The sequence below is a fragment of the Nymphaea colorata genome, chromosome 3 (genome assembly GCF_008831285.2).
Source record: "Nymphaea colorata isolate Beijing-Zhang1983 chromosome 3, ASM883128v2, whole genome shotgun sequence".
Classification (NCBI taxonomy): domain Eukaryota; kingdom Viridiplantae; phylum Streptophyta; class Magnoliopsida; order Nymphaeales; family Nymphaeaceae; genus Nymphaea; species Nymphaea colorata.
In genome coordinates, this window is record NC_045140.1 from 22173637 (window position 1) to 22200612 (window position 26976).

Sequence of the window (26976 nt, forward strand, 5' to 3'; positions counted from 1 at the left end):
TATTTTGGTGGGTCCCGGAGACCCCACTTCAGAGTAAAGCTAGCCAGCTCGATTCATTTCATCCGTGTCTCCATCTCTGCCAGCTGCGGCACCCGTGGTGCCCATTTCTGGAATTTCTCCCTTTGTTCTTGCTAACTAGTATAGTATATATAACCTGTTGACGCTCAGATAACAATTTTTTATTTTTCATCCTATCTCCGCTTATAATATATTAATCGGTCCACTCACATGCCGGCTGATGTTTTAGAACTTTCCATTAAACATTTGTTGCGACAGTCGATTTTAATTTAAGTACATCGAATCTGAGCTACTAGATAAATTTGAATCTAATTACTAATCAAATTGGTATTCGAGTATTCGCAACCCAATTCGAAATCTGAATTCAGCGTCGGGATTCGCATTAGTGGGATTTAAGATGAATGTTGAAAATGAGATTTGGATCTGGGTTTGATTTCGAGATGTGAATCCAAACGTTCCGTCCAGTGCACAGGTATCGGTGCGCGGCCAGAGGGTGAGATGCACACGACAATTATAAGAGAGAAGAAGTAAGTGGTAGATCCGTTTGTCTGACGCTTTAGACAGTATACAACGCATTTCTCGTGTTCCTCCCCACGCGCACGGCAAAGAAGAAATGCGATGATTGTTTCGACGGACGGGTTCGCCAGTTAACGGTTGGCGCGCGATTACTCTCCTCTGGCTCTGACCGCTGACTGGGTTCGCTTCCCCTCTCGCTCGAACCATGGACCGGGCTTGCCGAACTCTCTGACGTCAATGGACCCACCACCTCTGCTCCTTGGACCGACCGGGCGTTGGGTGCATCAGGTCAACACAACACGTTGGCTGCCACTGTCGCAATGGAATTTATGGAGCAGTCTTCGTGGTGGGTGGGCTCGGTCCGAATTTCGAATTCGAGTCGCCGTGGTAGGTCGCTCCAATTGCAGATATCGGTAAATTGAATTTACCGGAAATCGTGCACTGGTAGGATCTAGAAGATGCGCGGATTTGTGGGGAAGATAAAATTTTACCGTCTCAACCGACCGTAACTACTTTATTTATAGAGAAGAAAGAGATTTCAGGTTCGTGAGGGAAGTAGTTATTATTGCATTTGAACGCATCGTTTTCCGGCGTCCACTCGAGAGGTGGGATTAAATGGAGGCCATGTGGGCGTGCACCCTATACAGCCATAACGAAAACGAAAGCCACGATGCATCGGTTTTCAACTCGCATTCGCATCAAGTGGAAGGTTGGAACTCTTTCATCCAAAGTATTACCCTCTCACACGAAGCCGGAGTCTTTCCCACGGTGTTGATTTCGTGGTTTTCCGGTGGGCTTTTCGGACCTTGACCAATCGAGTGGTATGTGCCTAAGGGCGCCGATTGTCTAGTAAATCCGGGTGGTGGAACTTGTTCCTTCATCTGGCCAAGCCAGCCTGGCTTGGCTTCTCTTTGTATTTAAAATGCGAGACCCCAACTGATATGGCCGACAGCTAGTGGATGGAATGCATAACCAACCCCCCCAACAAGTTGACGTGGCTGTTGGCCTGTAGGTAGATTGATTGGTGTTCCTTCATTGCCCATGAGTTAATGTATCTTTTATTTTTTTTTATACTTTGTATACAAGACTCGAGATTCGAGTATCAGCGCGTTTATAAACAAGTCGACCACGAACTGAGTTTGTTCGAGCGAGTTCAAGTTGAGCCGAAGTTGGCCCGGCTTGTTAACCAGCCCTATCTACATTATAACTATCGCAAGCTTCGAGTATCTTCGTAAGCTCAAAGTCCATTTGTTTATAAACGAGTCGACGAGTTTTTGGCTCGGCTAATTATGCAGCCCTAACGAACTATAGCAAGTTTCATCTTCAAAGCCACGTGGCCGTCAAATTCTTGGGTTGGGAATCTTTTCCACTTAACGTCATTAGTTGTAGTTAGATTGAGAAAGTAAAATATGAGACAGGATGCAATTGGTGTAAGAAAGAATTAAATGATCTCTGTACCTAACAAATTTATAGCTTGTAACGAAAATGAAGCCCGTAAAAGCCTACGACTAGCTGCACATGGCTGCTGCACTCCTGGAAGAATGTACTTTGAGGGCCGAGAGGACTCCTCCCCCAGAGGATCCAGGACGACGTCCTTCGGAATTTGGGGGACGTGACCCCATTGTTGTGGATTTGGGCAACAATTTTGTGTTCATTACTATTGTGGTACTCAAGAGACCAGTGTTGTCAAATCGATATCAGTATCCGTATCCATTTGCTCATCAAGATAATGCATTAGTCACGGCTTATCATCCTATTTTTAATTAAAAATTAATTTAAATATATTTGAAATTAATTTTATAAATAAAATAAGTCTGCCTGTATTGGCCGGCATCATCTAAGGTTTTGCCTCTGCCATCCAAACAGGGCCTAAAATTTATCACTAAGTTAGCCAAATCTTTTGGTGACATAATTAGGATTCGTTATTCCTTTGGGGCACTAATACATTATAGATCTATTAATCCCACCCATATTTCTGAACTTTACTAAAGTTTTTTTTTTATACGTATATGATGAAAGAGAGAAAGAACTTTCTGTCAATCATTCATTTTGAATCGTCTGTTCTTTTAATTTGCCATATATTTGCATGACAAGGCAAGCGGATTTATGTCGGACTTTCTAATTGTTTTACCCAACGTCATAAAAAGAATAATTTTGTTGATAATTACGTGAAGACTAATTAGTCATTATTAATGAACTTTATGCCGCAATAAATTTCGTAGTCTTTTTTGCTGGTCAAGAGAGAGATAGAGAATGACCGTAGTCATCAGACGTCATTATTATTATTATGATTATTTAAGATTTTGCATGTAAGTACTCTCTTTCTCTCTCTCTTGCTTTCCGTATTTGTTCCTTGCTTGCATAGCCACTTTCTTGTGAGTTTCGGTGACAGCTTGCTACTCTTTTTGATAATTATATCCTCCTTAGGCACGTGCCCTTATTCACACTGTCGGTGCCCCCATTGTTCATCCATCTTCACTATACATGGCGTCCGTAAAGAAGCCAATTATTTTTTCATTCTGGAAGCTACTACATAATATATATATATATATATATAATTTCAAGCAACAATTTTTTACAAAAAAGAAAACAAATCATAAAGAATTTTGAGTTAGTCTCGTCTGCTTTTATTTTATAAAAAAATCACGACTGTTACACCAGTAATTCCGTCAAATGTACTATTTTCAATGTAAGTACCTAAATGTATCTTTAGCACAATATCGTCATATGCAGCTTTGCATGTTATATTGCTAATATAGGGAGGCAAGTTTCAACATTTGTATTTTTATAATTTTATTTGAGAAAAAACTTGCTTCTATATGGGGAGAGCTTTTGGTTAGGGGCCATAACTATATGAACTGCTACATGGTTGAGTTCTTATATTGTTAATGTTCAAATTCTGAATCAAGGCAGACAGTTCTTATTCCGAGTCCCCCATGTGGCTCCTTGGTGGCCTTTCTATAAAGGTAGCCCAAGGGTTTTTTTTGTCTTTATGAAAAGAAGACTTTTTCCCCTTCCCAAATTCACCCGTGTAGGGGGGAGGGGGGAGCGCTCGCTTTTTATTTAAAGTGAGGGTAGTTTAGTCATTTAATCATCTAAGCATTGAGTTGAGTACTTAACCCCCAGGCAGTCAAAAGTGTCTCGTCACACTTTAGCAAACACAAATTGCACCACGGTGAAGGTGCTTGGACTATTAATTTCGACGTCATGAATTCCAATTAAATTAATAAAACAAGGGACAATGAACTTAATTTTCCTGTCATTAACTCAAATGGTAGGTCAAACATACGCATTAAAGTCTTAATTAGGAAACAGGAAGAACTATCTGAATAGTTAACTCAGAAAACAAGGAGCTACGAAATGGAATAACGTCAATGAAGCATGAGCACACATATTTGCTGATTGACTTCTTCAATGTGATACATATTTTCTACTGAAAGCTTGGGGAATAGTTAATTAGAAATTAGACGAGAAATTGAACATAAAAGAAGCAATCTTCTTTTCGGACAAGAGCTCATCAGAAACTTCCAAAGCATGGGTAATCTATTTTAACTTCCACGTGTTGTTAGTGTCCAGGATAAGGAGGGGTTAAGATGAAATGAGCGATGAAGAATGATGTCTCCTTCAGCTATTAATCCATAGCAAAAGCTAAAGATCGTATTTGATGTACGACCAATATAGTAAAACTTAACGATCGATATACAATTTCTTAGTCTAAAGAGCCGAAGCATAACATAGCTGGTTGAATTAGAAGAATGTTTATAGTTTAATATTTGTGGGTGTTATACCTCTACATCTTAAGGTGGTAGGTTGGTGTACCTAAATTAAAGGGTGCGTAGATGCCAAGTGCAATCCAAGATACTGAAAGCAGAGGAAATAGGGGAACCTTTGAGCCTCTTTTCGAGCGATAAGTGGTTAACCTCTTGCTCACTCAAATAATAACAGTTTCCTACAATCACACAGATGAACTAAAGCAATCAGTGCTTAAACATTCATTCAGGCCCAAAGAACAAGAAAACAATGAACTTGATCTCTTGAAACATTTTGCCTAGTCAAGAATATAGTATAATTCAAAATAGAGTTTGGCTAGCTTAATCAAACTTTACATCTCTTGAAACACAACTTGTTTTCAAAATCTTTGCAACAATACCCTTTATAAAATGGAAAATATCCTTAGATAATGCATTTAAATGGCCCTTCTTTCAAACTTTTTTTCGTACTTTGGCTGATTTCAAATGAAATATTGCTTTCAAAGATTCTTAAATGACTAAACGTAACATCCTGAAAGTTTACTCCTATGATGAAAATTGTGAAAAATCTTCAAAAGGAGGTTGATTAAATGTTGTTTGTCCTTGTTCATATCTTTTTTAGTATTGAAGTTAAAGCTACAAAGAAGCGGGTTGGGATTCATCGGACTGAAAGGTCAAGCCCGGTTTGAGAGTATGCCACGCTTTTATTTAGGAGCCTTGTTCTTCAACGTGTAGATGAATGATGAAATAAACTATTAGTGGCCATAGCTTCATCAAAAAAAATTGAGGCATATTTCCTTGAAATAAAATAGCGCGAGTACTTTCAAGTGCCAATTTTTCCATCTGATTGATAACTCCGTTTTTTGATGAGTTCCAACAGAATTTACTTTAACCCTCCATGTCACGCTCATTTTAAATTTGGTAAAATTGTCATTTATATGTTTTTTTCCATTATTTGTCCTCAACAACTTTACGTTAACACATTTAAATTAATTTAAACCAATCTTATAAAAATCATGAAATTTGGATGAAACTTTATCATTGGTCTTAAAAAAATAAACTGACGTTGCTTGTGACTAATCATCCATAAGTTAGCAATCATTCTTCAGTTATGACGTTCACAAGGTCATTTTTACTCAAACAAGATAAAAATGCATTGCTTATACTTGAATTGCTTTCTCTTTGGCGGTTATAGCAGCAAAATGCTCTGTTTAGAGAACTCCGGAAGGATTTGAGTGAGTCTTTTCTGTTGTTAGCGGAGCCTCCAGCTTTCTAGTTAGGTGCTTTGGGCAGTTCTTGCTTTGTCCTAATTGGATTTAGATTACTTATGAAGCTTCGAACAACTATCCCGCATATGATTCTCTTCTTGCAGAGTGCAAAAACGACTACCTTTGTCTCTTTTAAATGCTCTTTCTTCTTTTTTATTTTGGGTCTTGCTTTATGACAAGATTCGATTGCTGACTATATTACTTGACACCATCGCTCTTTCGTCAAGTTGGTAGCATGTAAAGAATTCAGTGTATCATAAAAAACGTGAAAAAAACGCGACAAATAAAATTACCGATTAAAACTTAAAAAAACTCTTTTTCTTGAAAAAAATAAAATAAAACCAAAGGACAAGGAAAAAATTGTTTTGTGTGTTTTCTGCATTTTTTTAATGCCAACAGATTTTTTTTTCATTTTTTATTTGTTGCAACTTTACTTATTTTTTGATCTTTGTTATTGGTTTCTAACTTATTTTATTTTTCCCTAATTTTTAGTTTTTTTAAATTTTAAAAAATTTACTGTATTTTTTTTCAAGCTTACCGTATTTTATACCATGAAAAAAAAATCATACACAAGAAAAAAAACATATTTTCATGGTTTGTCATGGATGACCTACGTCCACCAGAGCAATGAGGAAAACCACTTTTTTTTTTCCTCACTTGATGAACAAGAAGAATATACCAATCCTTTAAATACAAGAGCTTATGGTAATAAAAAAAGGGAAAAATCTGCATGGTACATGCTCATAACTAAAGATATGTAGATGATAATGGCAAGACACGGTTCTCTAGTGACGACTTCAACTTCTAATGAAAACTGCTGGGAACAACGCTCTTTTATTAAGAACGAATAACTATGTACAGAGAAAAATCAATAGAAAACAAAAAACAGAAGAACTGAACTGTACAAGATGCCCATGCATCAGACTAAAAAACCAGAGCACTAAGATAACAAAAAACCAGGCGACTTAACAACAGTCCCATCTCATAGCGTTTCCAAAAACAGTACACTATATTCACAAAATGCTTCATCCATTTTCGCATCAGTTTCCTGTTCCTCTGTAATTCAGGATCCTTTCCCTTGCCTCTACATGAATTTCTTTCTCCACAATTTGCAGATGACTACACTATTGTTCCACTTCCTGCTATCTATCTGGCCATCTGTGATTCCCTTCTAGTATTCTTCTCAATCTGTTGCCCAACCCTTGTTATTAGTGATGACCAGCATGGCTCTCAATGATGCTTCGCTAATAACCTGCCTTCCCCGTTTCAGCACATTAAACTTTGCAGTGCTTGACCTTGCACAGCATGTTCCAGTTGCGGCAGAACCTCTCTATTATCCATTCCCGGTATACATCCATTAATCATCTTCTTCCCATCAGTTCTAGTCATCAGAACTTTTAACGAAGTACCCTCATCTTCCTCCGTCTGCTTGTCTACACATTTCAGCCAATGCAGTAGAGGGTAGCCAAATATTTCACCAATTCCTTTTCATTTTTCCAATTTACAGCCATAAAAGCCTCTTTGCAGCTCTGCCATATCAGGGCAGGGATTGCATTGCTCGGGACTTCCTCTTCATTTTCATGCACAATCTTGTTTTTACGTCATCATATCTTCCAAATGTATGATATGAAACACAATAGACCAACACTTTTTAAGCTACTTTAATTCAAATCTCACCTTTCTTCATGTAATAAATGCTTGCTTTACACTTTGCCAAGGTATTCTTCTCTTCCCAAAGTGCTGAATCGACGATCTCCATGTTTTGGCTGCTACCTAACAACTGATGAAAAGGTGGTGATTACTTTCTTCTGCTTTTTTGCACAGTCTACATTGGTTCGCAAGAGTCGCTCCCCACTTTTTCATTCAGTCTACGGCCGGCACTTTCTTTCAGCAGCAAGATAAAGAAACCAGCTTGCTCTAGCTAGCACGTTACCCCTCTATATATCCTTTCTCCAGTCTTCTTATCCCCCTTTTTTCCTATTTGCTTCAAATATCTCTTTGGCTCTCAGCTCTTTAACCTGATCGTTGATCAATCTCAATCAATACGGGGCAGTGCTAAGTACCAAATTATGGAGGTCCTGCAACACTGTGAACGGAAAGTTCGCCACTTCCCTGTACTTATCCTTAATTTGTAGTTTGTACCGCTGGTAACTGCAAGTCCAGATGACTTCAAAGCTTGCCTATCCGATAAATGCTGCAATTTTTTAGAGATAAACACACTATCTCAAATGCGAAAGAATAATGCCGATAATCCTGCTGATATGCTGCAAAATATACGATGTTCATAGAGGATAGTTAAGTTATTTTCACTGTTTACCATCTAAATCCATAGATTTCAACAAGGATCTTAGATCCCTTGTTTGAAAGAAATGATATATGTATCTTTAATCTATGAATCTTGAAGTCAAAATAACTTGAATGGTCATCACTTTATTTAGGTTCTGTTGCATGCTCGTGATATCAAATCCGCGGATTTGAAGCAGGGAACTTGTATGTCTTGTTTGAAAGATGCATGGATTACAATATGAACCCACAAACTTATGTATTTTAGTTCACAGGCTTGAAGTCACAGGAATCTCAAATCAATGGTTCAACCAACACCGTATAATGCTCTCGTTGAGCACTTGCACAACTCCTCTTCAAGTTCCGAAGAAGGATTGCCAAGTGCAGATCAATGTGGGATGCTTTCTGAATGGGGAAAGACCAGGAGCCCTAATAAGTGACTCACCAAAAAATTTAAGTGTACGTTTATAAGTAGACTACAAGTTTATAAGCGTGGACTTTGTGAGACATTTACATGGATGTTCTTAAGTGAGGTTAATGAAAGTGCATAGATAGTTGAACCTGTATGATTGAATGGGCTTGGATATTGAGTTTAGATCGACTAGCATTGCTGTGTTCATCACATAGGCCATAGTCGAGCCATGTGAAACCATTGTTCAATAGGAATACCTTGATCTTCACTTGATCCGATTGCATTTCTTTTAATCCTGAACCAAGTTCATGCACTTGTGAACCGTGATACTTACCTGTTTAAACCAGCCCCTTTCGAGCGGGAGAGAATTGGGTAGGGGTGAACAATGAGTCGAGCTCCACTCGTTAAAACTCGGCTTGTGAACGAGTTTGAGGGAAGTAATTTGCTTAAGGAGTCAAGCTTGAGTTCATGAGTCGACTCGTTCAAATAATCAAGTTGAGTTCGAGCTCAACACGTAACGGACGAGTCGAGCTCGAGCCTTAATCGAGTTTGTTGAGCTCGAGCTCAACATGTAATGATGAATATCAATTCTATTCAAACGAATTTGTCGAACCTTAATCGAGTCGAGCTCGAGCTCAACACGTAACTGCCGAGTCGAGTTCGAGTTGCTTTTGTCAAGCAATTCTCGAGTTCGAGCTGAGTCGAGCTCGAGGTTTCATTAGGCGAGCCGAGTTCGAGCTGACTGAACTCGGGCTTGACTTGGTTCGTGTTCACCCCTAGAATTGGGTCACAATCTCTGAAGAACATTTTGTCAAATCTCGAAGTTAATCCACCTTGCCTTCTCACTTGAAGAAACAGCTATGCACTCATTTGTCAATGTACTCAATGCAACAAGAACTTAAATGATTGATCACACGTGGAAAATTTTGGTCCAAAATGAACTGGACTTTCAATAATTAAGGACAAAGGTTTCCAACCTCTTGAATTTTTTATTAGGAGTCATTTGACAATAGAAACATTAACAAACTGCCCCAAAGATTGAAATAGATTCAGCAACATATAGGGTCATTAGGGCATATTCATAAAACAGTTTGCTACTGTTTCCATTACCAAGCAACCCTTTAAAGGTGTGTTTGAATGTCGCTAAAAGCTCTTGACAAGGTGTTTCATATACAGGAACAACATCGAAACACGGTGAAACTGGCAGCTAGAGATTTGCCTCTCACATGGCATTTTCATCCTTAAAAATCAGTAAAAGCCGTCCATCACCAATAACACGCACCAGTCTGCCTGAAACTACCATTCACAAAGTTGGGAGCTGCTAGGACTTCCAATTGTTGCCGTGCCCTGCTGTTGAGACCATTGTGCAGATGCCTCTCCTTAGGAGCCTCTCTCTCTCTCTCTCTCTCCATTCTTTCCTGCTCTCTTGCCCATGTGATTGGACAATGTGACCGACTGATTCAAACACGGTGAACTATGTCGATGTGGAACCAGTGTCTGGAATGACACCACAAGAATGATCTAACCAATGCGTGGCTCTATAGAAATTGAGGGCTCTAATATAAGCTTTGTTGGTAGGCTGAAACCAGTCTGACTCCGCAAGATTGTTCGCGGCCACATTGTAAGATGAAGGTAGGATTGAGAACCAAATTGAGCGTTCCCATGCGCCATTGATGTTAGCCAAGTGAGGACCAACTAGTCCGAGCACGAGCGCGCCATAGACACAATCTTGACCGAGTCGGTACGTGGAGTCATATAATTGGGAAAATTCTGCATAATCCGTCCCTTTCTGTGTCCCGGCAGCTCCAAGGAGGGGCCTATAAATGGCGGGAGAGATTCGCTCCCAAATTTTCCCCTTCCTGGAGAGTTGCAAGCCAAATCGTTCTAGGGCACCGATCTTGCGAATTTCCCAATCAAGGATTTCTGTGCTTCTCCAATAAGTCTGTTTATGCTTTTCATTAATTTATTTTTTATTATTTTCCAATCTTATTTTTCGATTTCAAGATTCCGGAAAAGTAAGATTAATCTCCCGCGAGGGTCCGTGCGTCGAGAAATTTTGCTACATTTGTTTTTCCAGCCATCTCTCTCTCTCTGTCGCGTTCGGCTGTGAATGACGGTCGACGTTTGATTGTTGATTCCCAATGCCTGGTGATTCAGTCTTTTTATTCGGGGCGCTTGGTTTTCTAGGGTTTGCTGGTCCCGGGGCTGGAGGTTTTTCCGTTGTTTCTGGGTTAAAATGTGATTGAGAAGATTGGGGAGAGGGGATTTAATGATGTTTCGTTTAGTCGCTTAGCTGAACACAGGAGATTTTTGGGTTTAGGGTTAGGTGTTGAATCTGGGCAACTCCCCGAGGGGGTTTGAGGTGGTGTAATCACATGGAGAGTGGGGGAGGATTGGTGACGTCGGCAGGGCACAGCTCCTCATCGTCCGTTCCGTCCTTGCAGTCTTCAAGGAAGGAATGGAAGGCCAACAACGACCATGCGCTTCGCGATTCTGGTGTCCAGGTAAATGGCGGAAGGGTTGGATACATCTCCTCGTTGCTTAGTGTTTCTTTATGTTTTTCTTTACAGGAAACTCCTTTGTTTTCCTTTTGAACGTCCGGCTTTACCCCACCGTTTTGGGTTATTTATGTTCCCTCGAATCTTGGGCAGGAGTTGGAAAGATCGAAGTTGAGCCAATCGGATGAGAAGACGATTTATGAGGTACGAATGACTGCTATTCAACTTATTTAACTTTGTAGCAGTTTGCATGTTTCATCTGTTATGCCCTCAGAATTTCGTTCAAGGTATTCTTGCGTGAGTAACTCATGTCAGGTATTTTTCGTGAACCAATGAGAGGTTTCCAGCCCATGCCCTCTTTCCTGCGGACGCGTTTCCGTTGGCATCCTTTTTTTTTTTTTTTCAGTTGGTTGGATAAGAAAAAGACTAATTCAGTTTATATAAGTATCGTCTTGGAACGTAGTTTTTTGTATCTATATTGCTGCCTGCTGGATAGAAATTTTAACACTGGATTGTCTTCATTATTGGAGTTCCTTAACGTGGAGACTTTCTAGCGATTCTGGCTGATATGCTTAATTCTTATCATTGGTGTCACGCAAGGTGCAGCAAGGAACTGGGCCTCTGGATGTTGATTTTTGTTCGATTACTATAGATAATGGGGTGCACGATGATCCATTGCAGCAGAGACTTCGTGATGTCACCAGACAGAGAGAAGAACTGCAACAAATGGAAATTGAACTCAGGGCTCGGGTTATTGCTGGGACAGAAATTATGGAAACGCGCAAAAGTTTTGAGTCTCAACTCAAGGACCATGCTGAAGCCTATGCTAACCTGAAGGTGTGTACAATTTTCATGTTCCTATGTCATGGTTTATGTATTTAGTAAGCAAAGAAGTTGTGAGTCCAATATGTATCTCGTTCTTTTGTTGGCAGTCAGCAAGGCTTGTGTGTAGTCCATGTTTTGCCTCCAAACTACATATATATTGGCATCCTAACTCCTATTGATGTATCGTTGGAGGTGCCTGTCTTTCTAAGGACATTTGGTGATTCCCAACAATAAATGCAACTAAAATGTAACATATGCACTCAACCCAGCTACTATACGGAAGCTCATAGAGATTGATGACGGATGTTTGAGGATTGAAATGCTTTCAGAATTTGAGGTTTTCTTGTACGAGTTTAACAATCTTGCAGCATATTGAGAATCAGATGCTTTTTTTTAAAAAAAAAAAAAAAATTCTTGTGATACTAACCAGTTCTGGTAGATTGTACTATTTTTAGATGGTTTACAAATCTCAAACATGTTTTGATTAACCGGTAGTCCTTTTACTATCTAAAGACGGTCTTTCCCATTTGTGTTAAGGGATTTTTAGTGGTGGTTCATATCGTTCTATGGTTTTTCTGAAACGAGAAAACTCAATCTTAGTGTTAGTGTTGGGTACTGAATATAATTTTCTTCCTCCTAGGGCAAGTTTGATTGCAGATATATTTGTATGGCACCTGTGCTCATTTTGCATATGTGGCAGCCATTTCCTTTGCCATTGATGGTTCAGGGTTATATATAGTTGCTTTTTCCTTTGTAGCTTTAAGTTAATGCTTCCTGGAAGCATTACCATGCTCATGGGTGTTTTGGGCCTTGTGGCCTGCTGAAAGCAGTTATTTCTTTTTTTGAGTTTGTATTTTATATTCTCCTGACTTAAATTACTCTTTATTTAAAAGGAGCAACTCCAAGAAAGAGAAGAATTCATTCGTGAGTTGGAGAAGAAGATGGAAGATATGGATAGAGAGCTTCGTGCAATTAAACTTGACAATGAAAAAGTTTGTTCAACAGCATTGCCTATTATTATTGTTTATGCTGGTTGTTTCCATGCTGAGTTTACATATACTTTCTCTTTAATGTGTTTCTGTTCTTCTAGGCATGGGCCAAGGAGGACCTTCTTAGGGAGCAAAATAAAGAGTTGGCGACCTTTAGGTATAGACCCTTGTTCCATGAAGGTTTTTTCTGCCAGAGTATTAAGAAGCAATATTATTTCTCATTATAAGCATTCATCATAAGAGGATAACATGCTCCTGAAGTATTCTTAGTGATGGAAATGTGCTTTGACTTTTATAAGCAATAAATCAGCTAGAGAATAGCTGGTACTTTTATTCATAGCATTATTTATAGGGATAAGGAACTCTTTCATCCAGAAGTTATGCTCTTGAACTTGACTACTTTTTATCATTGCAGAAGAGAACGTGATAATTCTGATGCTGAAAGAGCCCAACATATTACACAAATACATGAGCTCAAAGCACATATCCAGGAAAAGGAAAGGCAGTTTCTTGAGTTGGAGGAACAGGTTTGGTTTTTGCTTTCCTGTTATTCTCTACCTCTACAATTTCAGAAACTTTTATGTCAGTTGGTAATAATAAGTTTCAACACTGAGTAGCAGGGTATGAGAGGGCAAACCTATTGTTATTGTTGGTTGACATCGTCACAGCTACTACTATGTGATATTGTCTGAGTTTTCTTGGATTGTAGGTAGAGGACATGAACTATGTGTCTTTTCTTTCTTTCATGCATATGGTGGCTTGTTTTATACCCAAATTAAAGCATAGTTGCAAACATAGTCACAAATATCTTTTGGAGTTTTAAACGGCGAGGTTTTTCTCAAGTATAATACGACGAGCTTAAAAAAAATGGAAAAGGGGGTCAAGTATGGTAATTTAAAAAAAAAATTTAAAAAACTAAAAATTAGAAAAAAATAAAATAAATGTAAACTAATAAGACATCATTAAAAAAATAAGTAGATAAACAATATTTAATAATTGAAAAATGGAAACAAGTTGTCTGATTTGATAATACATAAATAAGGGCAAGTTCATAACTAGCAGTATATAGCTCTCATGGCTTTACAATACAAATCAAGTCTTTATTTGCTTTAGAGAATAGATCAATTCTTAAACTTCATCGCATGAAGTAGAGTCATCTTCTTCACTTATTCTATTACGTTCACATTCTTCATCACTTTTTTCTTTTCAATTTGAAGGCCAGTTATTCATCCTAGGCTCTAGTTTTTCTTCTTCAGGAAATGAATTCACATGGTCAATATAGCTTGGGTTTGCATTTATCTTCTTTATTTCTGCAGCTATGTTTTGTAAATGCATATTCATTCCAATGAATACCAAATCAATTGATCTGAATGGTAAATGATTGTTTCTCTTCTTCATGTTAGCAGCTTTAAATGCACTCCAATTCCTTTCACAAGTTGAGACACTGCATGACTAACTCAAAATATTAATTGCGATGCTTTGATGTGTAGGAATAGAAGATCCAAATATCTCTCACAAAATACCTAACATAAATAAAAAATAGACAAAATTAAGAATTATATAGTTGTAAATCTGTAATTAAAATATTTAAGTTATTTGTCCAATCATCAAATTTTAACAAAAATGGGGGCACTTACAACACATGGATGTGCAGTGTCAATAACACTTATGGCTAACCCATCACAAAAAGTAATATAGGATTTTTGTTGTGGTACTTGATAAATTCAAGATCCATTGTTGCATAATCCTCATGAGCAAGAAGCTTTTTTGTTATTAAGTCCAAACATTCTTTAACTTATTTATCCATGTTTACCATGTTATTATAAAACAAATGATGATTTAGATAAGTTTCTGCAACATATATGAGACAAATTACAATTCCATGTCTTACCAATTATATTCTAGTATGACATATACTTTTCTTTTCTGTCTTCGCTTGCATTCCTGATAACTTATTTAGCCCTCTCAAGTGCTTTATATAAATAAACCGTAGTGGCCCATTCCCCATTAGCCTCTTCAGTACTCTCACTAATGGTTCAACAAATCTGATTATTTTCATTCCATTTTCTTAATCTCCATTTTGAATGAGATTTGTAACTTGTAAGTTATTTTCTATCGTTCTTTTCAGTTTTTTCTACATGCCTCCATTCATTGTAGGCAACCATAAACCTCATGTCCTCTTCTTGTTTAAAGATAGAATCCAAAAAAATTAATTGAGAGACAAATCTAGTGATACCAGGCCTTCTTAACTCCTTTCCCTTTGTATAAGTTTTCATTATGTCAAAAACCTGTTGCTTATTGTATGTGAACTTGACATTTTCCCTTGCTTTGCTTATGATATTTGCTATGTCTTCTAAACAATCAATGTCTTCAAAGTTCAAACATTAAGTCAATGCATTGGCCAGCGTAAGATGTGGTAAAAATGTTTGGATCAATATTGTGAAAGGCGTAGCGTAATGTGTATCGGACGGGTCGACCTATACACCTTATCGTAATGTATCACAAATGTAGTGTAGCATATCGTATTTTTTTTAATTTAAAAAATAATTAAAAAATCAGAAAATATAAACAAAAAAATCACAATTCATAACTTCAAAACATATAGTTATCATCTTTCATGATTTAACGATAATCCACGTCATTTGCATCATCATCTTCATTATCATCTTCATTTTTTTCATTAATTGCTTCTATCCCTTTTGTTGGAATGTCACCAACATTCCATTGCTCTCCAACCTCTCCTTCAAAAAGCTCTGCTGCTCCTTCAATGTTTAGAAAATCAAGATCGTCCTCATCAAGGATCGCAGATGGTTCTTCTTCAATCAATAATCTAATACATCAAAATTGTCAAGACTGATGGGATCAAACCGAGTGTGATGCTTCCTCGTAGATGCTGCTTCTATTTGCCTAAAGTGCTACAGAGTTTAACAAATTGTTAAAAATTAAAATATATATTAGAATTTGCAATTTTGCATAACAAATTTATTTAATTTTGCCTCAACGTCATATTATAACGAACAAAAACAAGGTCATTCAACATTTTATTTTTCAGCCTATTTCTATTCTTATTGTAGATGTTCTGAAATACACTTCAATTTCTTTCACAACCTGTTGCACTACATGTTTGGCTGAGGATTCTAATTGCATGCTTCTTTAATTATGGGCAATCAAGCCCAAACCTACTCCACTATAAATCTAATAACAGATGGAAAGTAACTATGAAATAGTAAATATATGACAAGGTAGAAACATCAAATAAAATAACAATAAAAAGTTAGGTCAGATAAAGTCCGTTTTTTCTAATACCTGGATGCGAGAATGTCCTGCATCAAATTGTTGCGTCTCTCCCCATGTTACCATAGCAAGTATCATATTTGTTGATCGACACGTGGACAACATTTTGTTCTCTATAATCACTTACCAATATCTCAATACAATCCAACATGCTATACTTGACCTCTTTGTCCTTCTCGAAAGTGGGAAGATAACTGATAGTAGGATTTAAGTAGTAGGTTGCTGCATGAAGTGGTGATGAAGTTGTCTAGACCACCTTTCATCTATAATCTTCCATATAGGCATGTACAACTTTTTTTCCTTTAGATTATCTCTAATGACTTCCTTTGTCCATAGGCTTGTATAAATATCCAATAGAAGGTCTATCTTCATTGTCAACCAATCTGAGGACATTCACTAGAGGTACACAAACCTTCAATAAGTTCACATATGATTCTCAAAATTCAGTGTTGAATATAGTTTCCACAACTGTCGTGGCCTTTCTTTTATAGGCATGTCATAGGTGGATATGCAGCCCAATCATCACTTGAAAACATCTTTGCCTGAGAGGATTTCTTTGCTTGACTATACCCTGCACAGTCAAAACATTTATAGCAAACCATGTTTGGGTAGGTCGAATCAATTCAGCCCCATTTGTGAATTTTTTCATCAGGTTCAAGATATGAACATGATTATAAATAAACTTTGTGATTTCTTGGCATCTTTGAACTGTCCACTTCATATCATCTCTTTCACCAAGATCCTGAAGCATTAGATTTAAACAATGAGCGACACATCAGCTCCAATAAAATGTCCCATATCGTGCTGCTAACATTTCACTTGCAGCTTTATAATTTGCTGCATTTTCTGTGATAAATTGCATGACATTTTCAGGCCCAACTTCTTGTATAACTTTATTTAAAGTCTCACACAAAACATCAACAGCCTTAGGAGCTATGTCACATGGGTGTAGGTGTGGGATGCGGCAAGTTCTAAAAAAAATTCGGTGAGGGTGCGACGAGATCATATATATATATATATATGTATGTATGTATACATATATTATCTACATATATATGTTATTTGTTATATAAGTAATTTTATTTGTATATATTTTAAACTTTTTTTTATCAAGGTTTCCTTGAATCGATATATCAATGAATACTTGGCTGAAAGATTTTTCAGAACGGCCAAAACACATTTGACTCCGTGTCGGGCCGCACAAGTACCAGCACCTGCACCAACGCAGGTGCAGGTGCGCCACCGTAGTTGGCGCACCCGTGTGACTTAGCTTAGGAGTATAAAAAAAATTAATATTTTTTAAGAACATTGTACCTAAGGGGCAATATGCAAGGAAGTTTACTAATGTTTTGTTCTTGATGTTTGTCCACTCGTCAGCCGTTCCACTGCATTCTGTGTTTTTCCATCTCAATTTCAGTTCATCACAATTTGCCTTGACATCTCTAACTACATTATTATGAACTTTACCTCACAATTTATGATAAGAGGGCATTTATACCCTTGACCTTCAGAAGCGATGACACCTGCTATAGGCTGGAAATGACGCATGGAAATGACAAAAGTGTGCTGCATTAGAGGGCATGGATGCGTCATAGAACCACCTCTCTATTGTGTCATTTGCTGCGTCAATAATATCCTTTGAACACATGGCTGTACGAATCTCAGGTTGGCACTTGCAACAGTATAAATGGGAAAAAAAATTCTTGCTCGAGTCGGATCCAATACTCGACCTCAAAGTAGGTACTCTACCATCACTAGTTCAATAGTACGACCATGACTCCTGCCACATCTTCGTGAAATTGTACCTGCACCTTTTCTCTTTCTGGTTGCAGTTGAAGAGCCACCTCTATGCATGATGAGTTTCCCTTTATCTGTTCCCAAATTGACACCAACATCTTTTTTGAGCTCAACATCTTACTTTTGCTTCCTTCCTCTTCATATGGGTCCCCATTTCCTACATCTAAGTCACACTGATGTTGCATTTTTTACTAACGCACCAGCGTTGACGCGAGGCAGGTGCGGGTGAGACCCGGTTCACACCCAACCACAGTCAAGGAGAGTCGGGTGCGGTCAGCTGCACCCGACCGACCTTTTTTGTCATTTTTGAACTCGCACACTACTCGCGTTTGACGTGAGTCGGGTGCGGTCAAACCGTGTTATCAGTGTTGTATGTATTGTACGATATGGGGCCGTATCGTACGATACGTGTCGCCGCGTTTCGGAAATGTGATACGATACACCACCTGTATCGTACACTTAAAATACAGGCACCGTATCGTGTGATACAGTTACGATACGTAACGATACAGTTACGTTACAATACAGTTACGATACGTTAAGTTTTACTGATTTTTTATGATTTTTTCAGAATTTTTTCTATTTTTATTATTATTATTATTTTAAAAATACGATACAGTTACGATACGTTACGATATTTTACGATACAACATATCTTAAAGCCAGACCGATACGGCTTACGATACTCTTTTTACAACATTGCGTGTCATGGACTTTTTTGTTCATTTTTTTATTTATTTTTATTTCTTTAAAAATGATTTAGGGCACTATCGTGCCCCTTCCCACGGCATAGCTTCCCTTCCTGCGGCATAGCTTCTTCTTCCCGCAGCAGCCATTCCTGTCTTCTCCCTCTTGCATTGAAGCACCCACCTGTGACCAACGTTTGCATTTTCGATGGCTGGCGACTGAGCTTGTTCCTCCGTCGGCGACTATAACTAGACGGTCGGTCGGCAAGGGTGTTGTTCCTCCGACAGCAGAGCTTGCCAGATTTTTTCTGGCAGCTTTCTCTGGTTCTTCAAATCCCATCTTACAGTCCTTTTCTTTGTTTTATTAATCTCTTGTGCGTTGTATTGATTTCGTTTTCACGTTCCTTTTTTCATTAGATGTTAGTTTAAAATTTTTAACGATTCTTCTTAGTTTGGTCTCTGCCGTCTGAATGAGTGAATGTTTCATTGATTGTTTTTATTTGTTTTCTGTTTCTATTTTTTTGTTTCTGTCATCAAGACTCAGCCAGACAGCCACTCAAGGCTTATGAGTGCTGCAAAGCCTGCTATAATGCTAATTTTTCTGTTCTAACTGTTCTGTTTTAATTTTTGAACATTAAAATGATTAAATGAGTATTTTTTTTGCTGCAGCCTGCACTGACTTTTACTGTTTTACAGTTTTACTTGTTTAGCGTGTTCTTTTTACCTGTTTTGAATTTCCTCTTTAACCATGGCGTGAGTCATGACTGTGTGTAATGGGGAATGAGTGGGCAGTGAATAGAAAGGCTGAAGGGCTGGGGTGCAAGAAGGTTGATGCTCACGGCATCCATTGTTGCTCAGCCTCACAAGTATTACAGATCACAATATTTCTTGATTAGTGTTTTGATATTTTGATAATTTTGTGGTTTATAGATAATTTTTGTCATATATATATTATATATATATATATTATATATATATATATTATAATAATAAATTCATAATAATAAAAAAATATCCTCGCCCCACCGTCGCACCAAAATTTTTTGAGATGTGCTGCTCCTGCACCGGCGCCGACAGCCCGCACCTATGTGACATAGTCCTACATTTGCCTCGTGCATTTCCTTTTCAATCCTATTTGCTTTCATGATATTAATAAGCTCCAAATGTTGGTGCTTGACATAACATGACAATGGGTTCTCTTGGACAGTGCATTGAGCCACATCGTTGTGTGTACCAGCTATATGGTGTTTTTAAAGCGAGAGATCTCTCCTGATATGATTTGCTTACAAAAATTACACGTAACTTTTAACCTATCTTTGGGATCCACCCTCGTACACCACTACCATGCAGGGTTTGACATTATGTCTTCACAAAACAAGTAAAAACCTACGATTAACTGTTGGAAATAAGAGAAATGAACAATTCAACGGTGAAAATGAGTAATTTTTTACTTTCTTGTTGTTAAAAACCAGAAAACTCTTTCTCCAAGCTTCCCACTGTTTCCACTACGAGAAAGCTTCTTCACCGGCTAGTAGACTCTTCCAAATTAATGATTCCTCAGTGATTTTTGATGAAAATGAGCAAAGTGATTTTTGATGAAAATGAGCAAAATCTCTCTCCCACGTCTCTTGGAGTTTTTAGAAACAAGAAGAGAGAGAGCGGAGCGTTTAAAACTTGATGCAAAAAGGGGCCGTCAGGCCCCTTTTTTCCTTTTCCCCGCATCATACGATACGAGGGTGTATCGCCCGTTTCATACGATATGGTGAGTGTATCGACTGTGTATGATATGGTGATCGTATCGACCGTATCGTACGATATAAGCAATACACTTACAATACAGGAGCGTATCATGTATCTAAGCATACCGTATAGGTTTATACGTGTGTGTATCGTATGATACAAAGAACATTGGTTTGGATATCTCCCTTCGAGAATATGTTTTTGCCCTTCTGAAATTGCTTCCATTATTTGTAACAATATTTACAACATTGTTTGCCCCAATTTCTTCTATAGCTGAAGATTAAAAGTCAACTATGATATAGCATTTTTAGGACCTTCTTCTACATGCTTTGCTTCCAAAATATGGTGCCCGTTGGAGAGATCATTGTGTCTTTCCAAATATCATACATAATTGTGCGTCCACACCATGGCTATGTTTTCTTCATTTCATCAACATATGATATGACATTTTCCTTTGCTTCATCTAGTAGTTTTTTCTTTGTTGTTTCACTGCTTGGGAGAATGTATCCTAGGTCAAAGTTTGTAGTAGCTGCAACAAACTTCTTGAAATCCACTAATTGAAACAAATTGAAAGGTAAGTTGTTCATTACAATAGCTTTAAATGAGAGCTGGTCAACAAAATCTTTTTTTTTTGTTTTTTTTTCTCCTTACGTTTCTCTTATCGATCCTTCATGAGTGCTCAACGAAGTTTCTTGGAACATTAAGAAAATTTTCTGTGGGTTGATAGGCTTTCATGTTTTCGTATTCCTTCTCTTCCTTTCTTTCATTTCTTAAAACTTATCACATAAATTGTAATTTCTTTCTGGACAGGCTTATAAAGGATCGACTTTGCTGTCATTCTGTAATTCCTTTCATTGTTCCCTTGTTTTTGTTTTAAAGGATGACAACTTCATGTGTTTGTTGATTGAATACATTAGGCTTGGGTACTGGAACTTTACATTTTGAGTTGTTTTTCCTAGGTTTGTTCGATGAACATGAAATTTGCCTAACAAGTTCTCACTGTTACAGCAAAGGGTTGCCCAAGAAACAATCATGTACAAGGATGGCCAACTTAGAGAGGCACAAACTTGGATAGCCAGAGTCCAAGAAATGGATGCATTTCAGTTGACTGCCAATCACTCATTGCAAGCAGAACTTCGTGAACGTACTGATCAATATAATCAGCTTTGGTTGGGTTGCCAAAGACAGGTTGATGTCTCCCTCTCTGATAATACCCTTTCCAGTAACCTTTTTTGCCATTTCCTCTCTCTTTATGTTGATTGTTTAAGTGGCAGAACGTTAAGTTCAGTTTTCACTCAAAAAAATTAACTGTTTATTTTGTTAATGCTAGTTGGCAGATATGGAGAGGCATCACATGCAAACTGTACAGCAACTTCAAGCTGAATTGGCAGAGGCACGTGAACGGTGTGGTGTCTATAATGAAGATGTTTCAGTGGCAAGAGTTAATGAAAAAGATTCTTCTCATTATGTACAGAAGAAGGGCAACCAATTTGATGTGAAGGGTGGTGCTGGTTCTAGTTCTAACTCTATGGTTCTGCCAAATGGGAACACAGAAAGTTCACCGTCTTTTGCTTCAGCCACTAACATATCGCCCAAGGTAGGAAACATTAAATGCTTAGTAGTTAATAAATAGCTTTTATTTTGTTATAATCTTTCCATTCTTGATGTTCAACTATTCTAAACTTTGTTTTTCTGTTCATTTTTCTCTATTTCTCTGTTTGTTGCATTAGTACTTGCCTGAAATTGTAGACATGCACCTTTGCATGTTCATTGACTTGTAGTTTGCGAGATAAGATGACATGGCTCTTAAACATTTGATAATCACATCATTCCTTCTGGAACCCAGAACATGGAAAGGGAAAATTCTAGCCCCCTCTTTTAACTTTGGATGTGCTCAATTACTGTTACTGATATTTGATTATTTGCACTCATGAAAGTGAGCATGTGAGAAGTCACTAAGAACATAACTGCATTACCTGGAGAAAATAATAATGGAATTTGATACTTTTTATTGCCATGAGGCCTGAAGCTTGTTCTATCTATGCCTAACTGATATAATTCATCTTGTTAAAATTTCCCTTATCATCATTGTTATATGTCATTTATCAATCTTCTGTACTGCCAGAAAAGAAAATTCCTACATGTATTCAGTCTCCTACACCAATATGTTTCTTGCTGCTGCTGGGATTTCTTTTTCTTTTTTATGTATATGGATTTTTCATACTTTGAACATATGGAACACATCTAGTGAGTCAATTAATTTGTCTGAAGTTGAAAAATGCATGATCTACACCTTTCATGGCTTTTGATTTTACTTTATTACATTTTGCAGCTTGATCATGCACCTGCAGTTACAGTTGTTCCATCATCTGTTTATGGCATGAATGCTTTTGTTCCACCTGGGCATGTTCCTCCTTTACATCCATACATAATGCACCAAAGTGGTATCCCACACGCGGTACCATCAGCAAATTCTCATATTTCTCAGTCTCAAATAGGGCATTATAGGCCGGTGGCTTCTGTTCAGTCAAATCAATACACAATGGAACAACAGGTAACTCAGTGTTAAAATTTTCAATCTATTTATACTGATAATTCTGTACCTTTTTATATTTTTACATTTACCACAGGCAGTTCCAGAGAACTCAAAGATATCGAGCCAGAACCAGCAACTTCCTGCTTCCCAAATGGAGCAGTCTTCTCTTGTATCACCTATTTGTTTTGAGTACGAACCTTCATCAGAAACACATGGTAACGATACTGATTATCTGACATCTCAGCAAGGCCCTTCCCAAGCTGCTGTTACCGTGGGTGTCACTGTATCTGAGGAAGGACAGGTGCAATTTCTTTTCTTTTTTTTTGAGTGTGCTTGTCTTTCTCTACACTGATTATTATCATTGATCTTGTTGTTTTTGTTATTATCAAATTCTTGGATGTGGGTGTTATGATGATCAAATAATGAGAAATATTTAATACCTCAGGAACAAGATCAAGCTCAGTCTGTCAAGGAGGAGTCCCATTTTCATGACTCCAGCTTGAAGTCATCCGAACCCGTTAGTGTGAAAGAAAAGGTAGTTCATTCTTGTCCTGATTAGTTAACTTTCTCTTTATTCCTCTTCTGTTGTTGAGGATATTGTTGGTTTTATGTTTGAAATGGGATTAGACTTTCTCTGAGCATGAAGTTCTGCAGCAACAAGATGCACCAATCAGAAGGGATCCAGCTAATCCACTTCCACAGGGTCAGTCTGCAAGTTTCCTGGACAGGATTAGCCATGTAAAAGGGGAGCAAGCTTTAACAGTTGAGCAGCTGAGGGCAAGTTCTACTGTGCCCCATTCGGGTGCTTCACCTCAAGCTTCTGGTTATGAGAACATCACAGAGAGCAAGGAAGGCCATATAGTCCCGTCTGAAGAGCGACTTTTAAGTTCTGTGCCTTCAGGTACTCAGATGTCTGGGAAAGTTTTGGAACCTGCCCTTCTGGATGAAAAATCACTATTGGCATGCATTGTCCGAGCTATACCTGCTGGAAATAGTGGTCATATACGCATTAGTACAACTGTAAGTCTTTATAGTGCTTACTTATGTTTCTTCCAGTCATAGTGCTTCTCTAATCTTGAAATGCATTTTTTAAAATTATTTGTAGCTGCCTAATCGCCTTGCAAAAATGCTCGCACCACTTCATTGGCATGATTATAAGAAGAAATATGGAAAGCTTGATGACTTTATGGCCAACCATCCTGAAGTAAGTGTTTATGCATTCAGCTTGCAGTTTTGGTTTTTGTTGTTTTTTCTAAATGGGTTTTGCTGATTTTATGTTCTGCAATATTAGTTATTTGTAATTGAAGGAGATTTTGTTCATCTACGCGAAGGGGCACAAGCAATTATTTCAGCAACCACAGCTGTTGCAAAAGTTGCTGCAGCAGCTGCTGCTTTACCATCTAGCTCAGCATGTTTGTCAACTGTTTCTGTTACTCCAGCTGCTCAGATTCAACGTCTCAGGAAAGCTTCATCTTTTGTTCCAAAATCTGGTAGTGGCATTTCATATGCAGAACATGCAGCTCAACCTGATGGCAATGATGCACGCTTTAACCAATCTTACCCCTGGACATTACAAAATCAGGAGGTAAATGGTGTTTCTTGCGATAGGCTTCAAGGAACAATGGGTCCCAATATAAAAATTTTGAGCAATAGAAAGGATGGCTTGGTTCAAAATGGCCATGTCAAGGAAGCAAGGCATGAAAAAGCAAGTTCGCATGACAATGTTGGGAGATTAGAAAATTCTGGAAAAGCTAGTTTGATTGATTTTCATAGCACAGCATCAATGAATGAAAGGCGTGGAGCGAAACAAATAGGAAGGTAAAATTCTTGCTGTTTTACATGCCGATCGACGCTATTATATTTCCCTCTAGTTTAGATCCTAAATTGTTGGTGCCTTGCGATTTTTTGTTTATCAAGCTTGATTTATTTTACTTTTTCAGGGTTGCTGGGCCTGGGTTGACTTCCAGAAGATGAGGTACAGACATTCTATTGCAAACATTTATCCAGATATGGTTGAATTGCATTTGCTTATATATACTGTTCCGTTGCATGCTTTGTTTAGCATGCATAATTGGGTGCATCTCTTGAAACCGTGTTGGAAATTTTTAAAGTTGAGTCTCCATCATTTTCGTGCGCATCCGCAACCACAAAGGAAGAGTGTAAATTATTGGTTTTGTCTTGGTGGACTAAACTTTTTAACTGATGACCGTTTTTGCTCACCAGCAGGTTGAGAAACTAAGCTTTAAAAAGTGCAGTCTTAGTAATTTGGCTGAACATTTTGCATTACCCACATGGTACACTATCTTATTATTTTCCCTACTCGTTTTACATTGTTGCCCTGTATACGTTTTAAAAATATGTGGTGCACAGTTGTTGCATTCACTCGATCCAGTGGATATGGCTTCATTTATATTTATCTGTTGGTTCTTCTCATAAGAACAGTTTTCCAACTGGGGGTGTGACCGAAGAACACCTTTTTGTCTTTTTGACTTGCGTATCTTGGGTATATGCGCCTGTATTTTCTGCTGAAGATGTTTCATCCTTAATCCTTTAGAGTCTATACTTAATGAACTATATTCTCTGCAATGTGAAAGTTCTGATGTCTGTGAAGTACGTTTCAATTTTTCATCTTCTACTGCTTGTCAAGTTTATGATCTGCATATTATAGTGTATTATAGTATTTCTCCTGCTTCCATTTTTGAAATGAATGATCGAGGAGAATCACTCCACGTGTTAATGTGTTCTGCACTTTGGAGTTCTCCACTCTAAAAACTTTTGTGCGAGCGAAATTTTCTGCCCATCACGTAAATATTGAAAGGATTTTGTTTCTGCATTTGGAGTCTAATTTGATTGTTCTACAGGGATAAGGTGGAGGTCATGGGGTCGTACTTGATCGCTTGAAGATGTATCATCATTATTTCTTGGCTGTAGGGATGATTATTTTCCTGGTGGCAAGATACCCATTATTGTTTCTTGAAGGAGCAAGATCGGATATCAGGCAAGGATATCTTGTCGAAGCCCTACTTGTCTTGACATTGTTTTCTTAATTGAAAAAAAGTTTTGATCCATGGTTATGTTTGGGCTTTTCATATAATTAATCTGCTGGCTAATTTTCTTTTCGTTATTCAAACAATAAAAAGGTTTCGTTTTTGTAGATGCTTGAGTTCTATATTTGATCTGACAACTCGGAGTTTGTGGTGGATGAGCTTGGAATCCTCTGTGAGCGCGCGCGCGAGAGAGAGAGAGAGAGAGAGAGAGAGAGCATTTCGGCAGAATGTTCGGATTTACAAAAGCTTGGGCAGATTGGTTCTAACTTACCTCTCCGTCGTGATCGTTCATCCTAGGTTAAGTCTCTCAGTCCAAAGCGAGGATTGCTCTCTAAGTTGGATATACGAAAGATCATCATCAGCCACGTGTAAGTGATGAAAATAAACGTTTAAACGCTATATAAGTTGTGGGCCATCCGTTCCTTGCAACCTGTCGAGTTTGGCAAATAAGTCATAAGAAAATTTCCATCTTGATTATCCTTTGTTCACACCTTTGGATCTCTGGGCTGCATTGGGACTTGAGAGTGGGTTATGGTATACCATTCAGATTAGTGTCGTGATCTTATTTCTTACGGTTTAAGAACATAGCACACTTGAGAATCAAAACAAGTGACCTGTTTTTTATAAGCTTGTTTGTTCAACCAGTTATGCCACACCCTTTGAAGTTGATATTGATCCAGGATTTGCTACCTTTACCATTGTATTTCAACTTTGGTTAAAATAGAGTAGTTGCAAAAGAAATGACATTTATGTCCTTTTTAATAGAAAATCTGAGTTTTTTTTTAAAAAAAAAACCTAAAAGATGACAATCTTGGAAAACTTAAACTTGTTTGAACACGTCAAAAATTAAACTTGAGGCTGTTGTAGTTGTCAGCAAAATGAAGACTTGTACGAGGAAATTGAGAAATGCGATGCTTGTATTTGAAATTATAGTCGAAAGGCCTTAAATGAAGTTTGAAATGTAAACGGGTTCTCATGACACTTCTTTACATCAATTTGAAATTATAGTCACAAGGGATGTTCATGGCACTTCTTTGTATCAACTGTACCTGCTTTGTGGTTTCATTTGCCGCCACCAGTCGTCCAAGACGTTCAATTTGAATACTTGGTGCATTTGAATGAGGTAAAGGAATAACTTGGACCGAATAACTTTCCAATTTTAATTAATACCCTTTGTTGGGTTTAAATTGCGTGCTTTTGATGCAATTGAATGAGACAACTGTATAACTAGGCTTCTATACCTTGGGAGTTTTGGTAAAGCCCCTAAGAGGGTGTTGGCAACAAAGATTAACACGGTGTTTCATAAAGCTTTCCTTAA

At 37.9% G+C, this 26976-nt stretch overlaps 1 protein-coding gene across 3 annotated transcripts; it reads left to right on the forward strand.

The window, feature by feature from the left end:
• The first annotated feature begins 10029 nt into the window (after positions 1 to 10029).
• LOC116250259 (COP1-interactive protein 1) lies at positions 10030 to 25685 on the forward strand. Of its 3 annotated transcripts, none has more exons than XM_031623856.1 (16): positions 10030 to 10750; positions 10898 to 10948; positions 11345 to 11581; positions 12463 to 12561; positions 12660 to 12715; positions 12974 to 13085; positions 21084 to 21263; positions 21406 to 21672; positions 22408 to 22629; positions 22706 to 22912; positions 23057 to 23146; positions 23239 to 23631; positions 23717 to 23815; positions 23903 to 24429; positions 24552 to 24586; positions 25473 to 25685. In XM_031623856.1, the coding sequence occupies exons 1-15, from the start codon at positions 10622 to 10624 to the stop codon at positions 24583 to 24585; spliced, it is 2703 nt and encodes a 900-aa protein (XP_031479716.1). In that variant the 5' UTR covers positions 10030 to 10621; the 3' UTR covers position 24586; positions 25473 to 25685. The 3 variants fall into 3 exon arrangements, with proteins under 3 accessions (XP_031479716.1, XP_031479718.1, XP_031479717.1); XM_031623858.1 differs by having other exon boundaries at positions 23266 to 23631; XM_031623857.1 differs by having other exon boundaries at positions 11351 to 11581.
• Positions 25686 to 26976: the final 1291 nt, after the last annotated feature.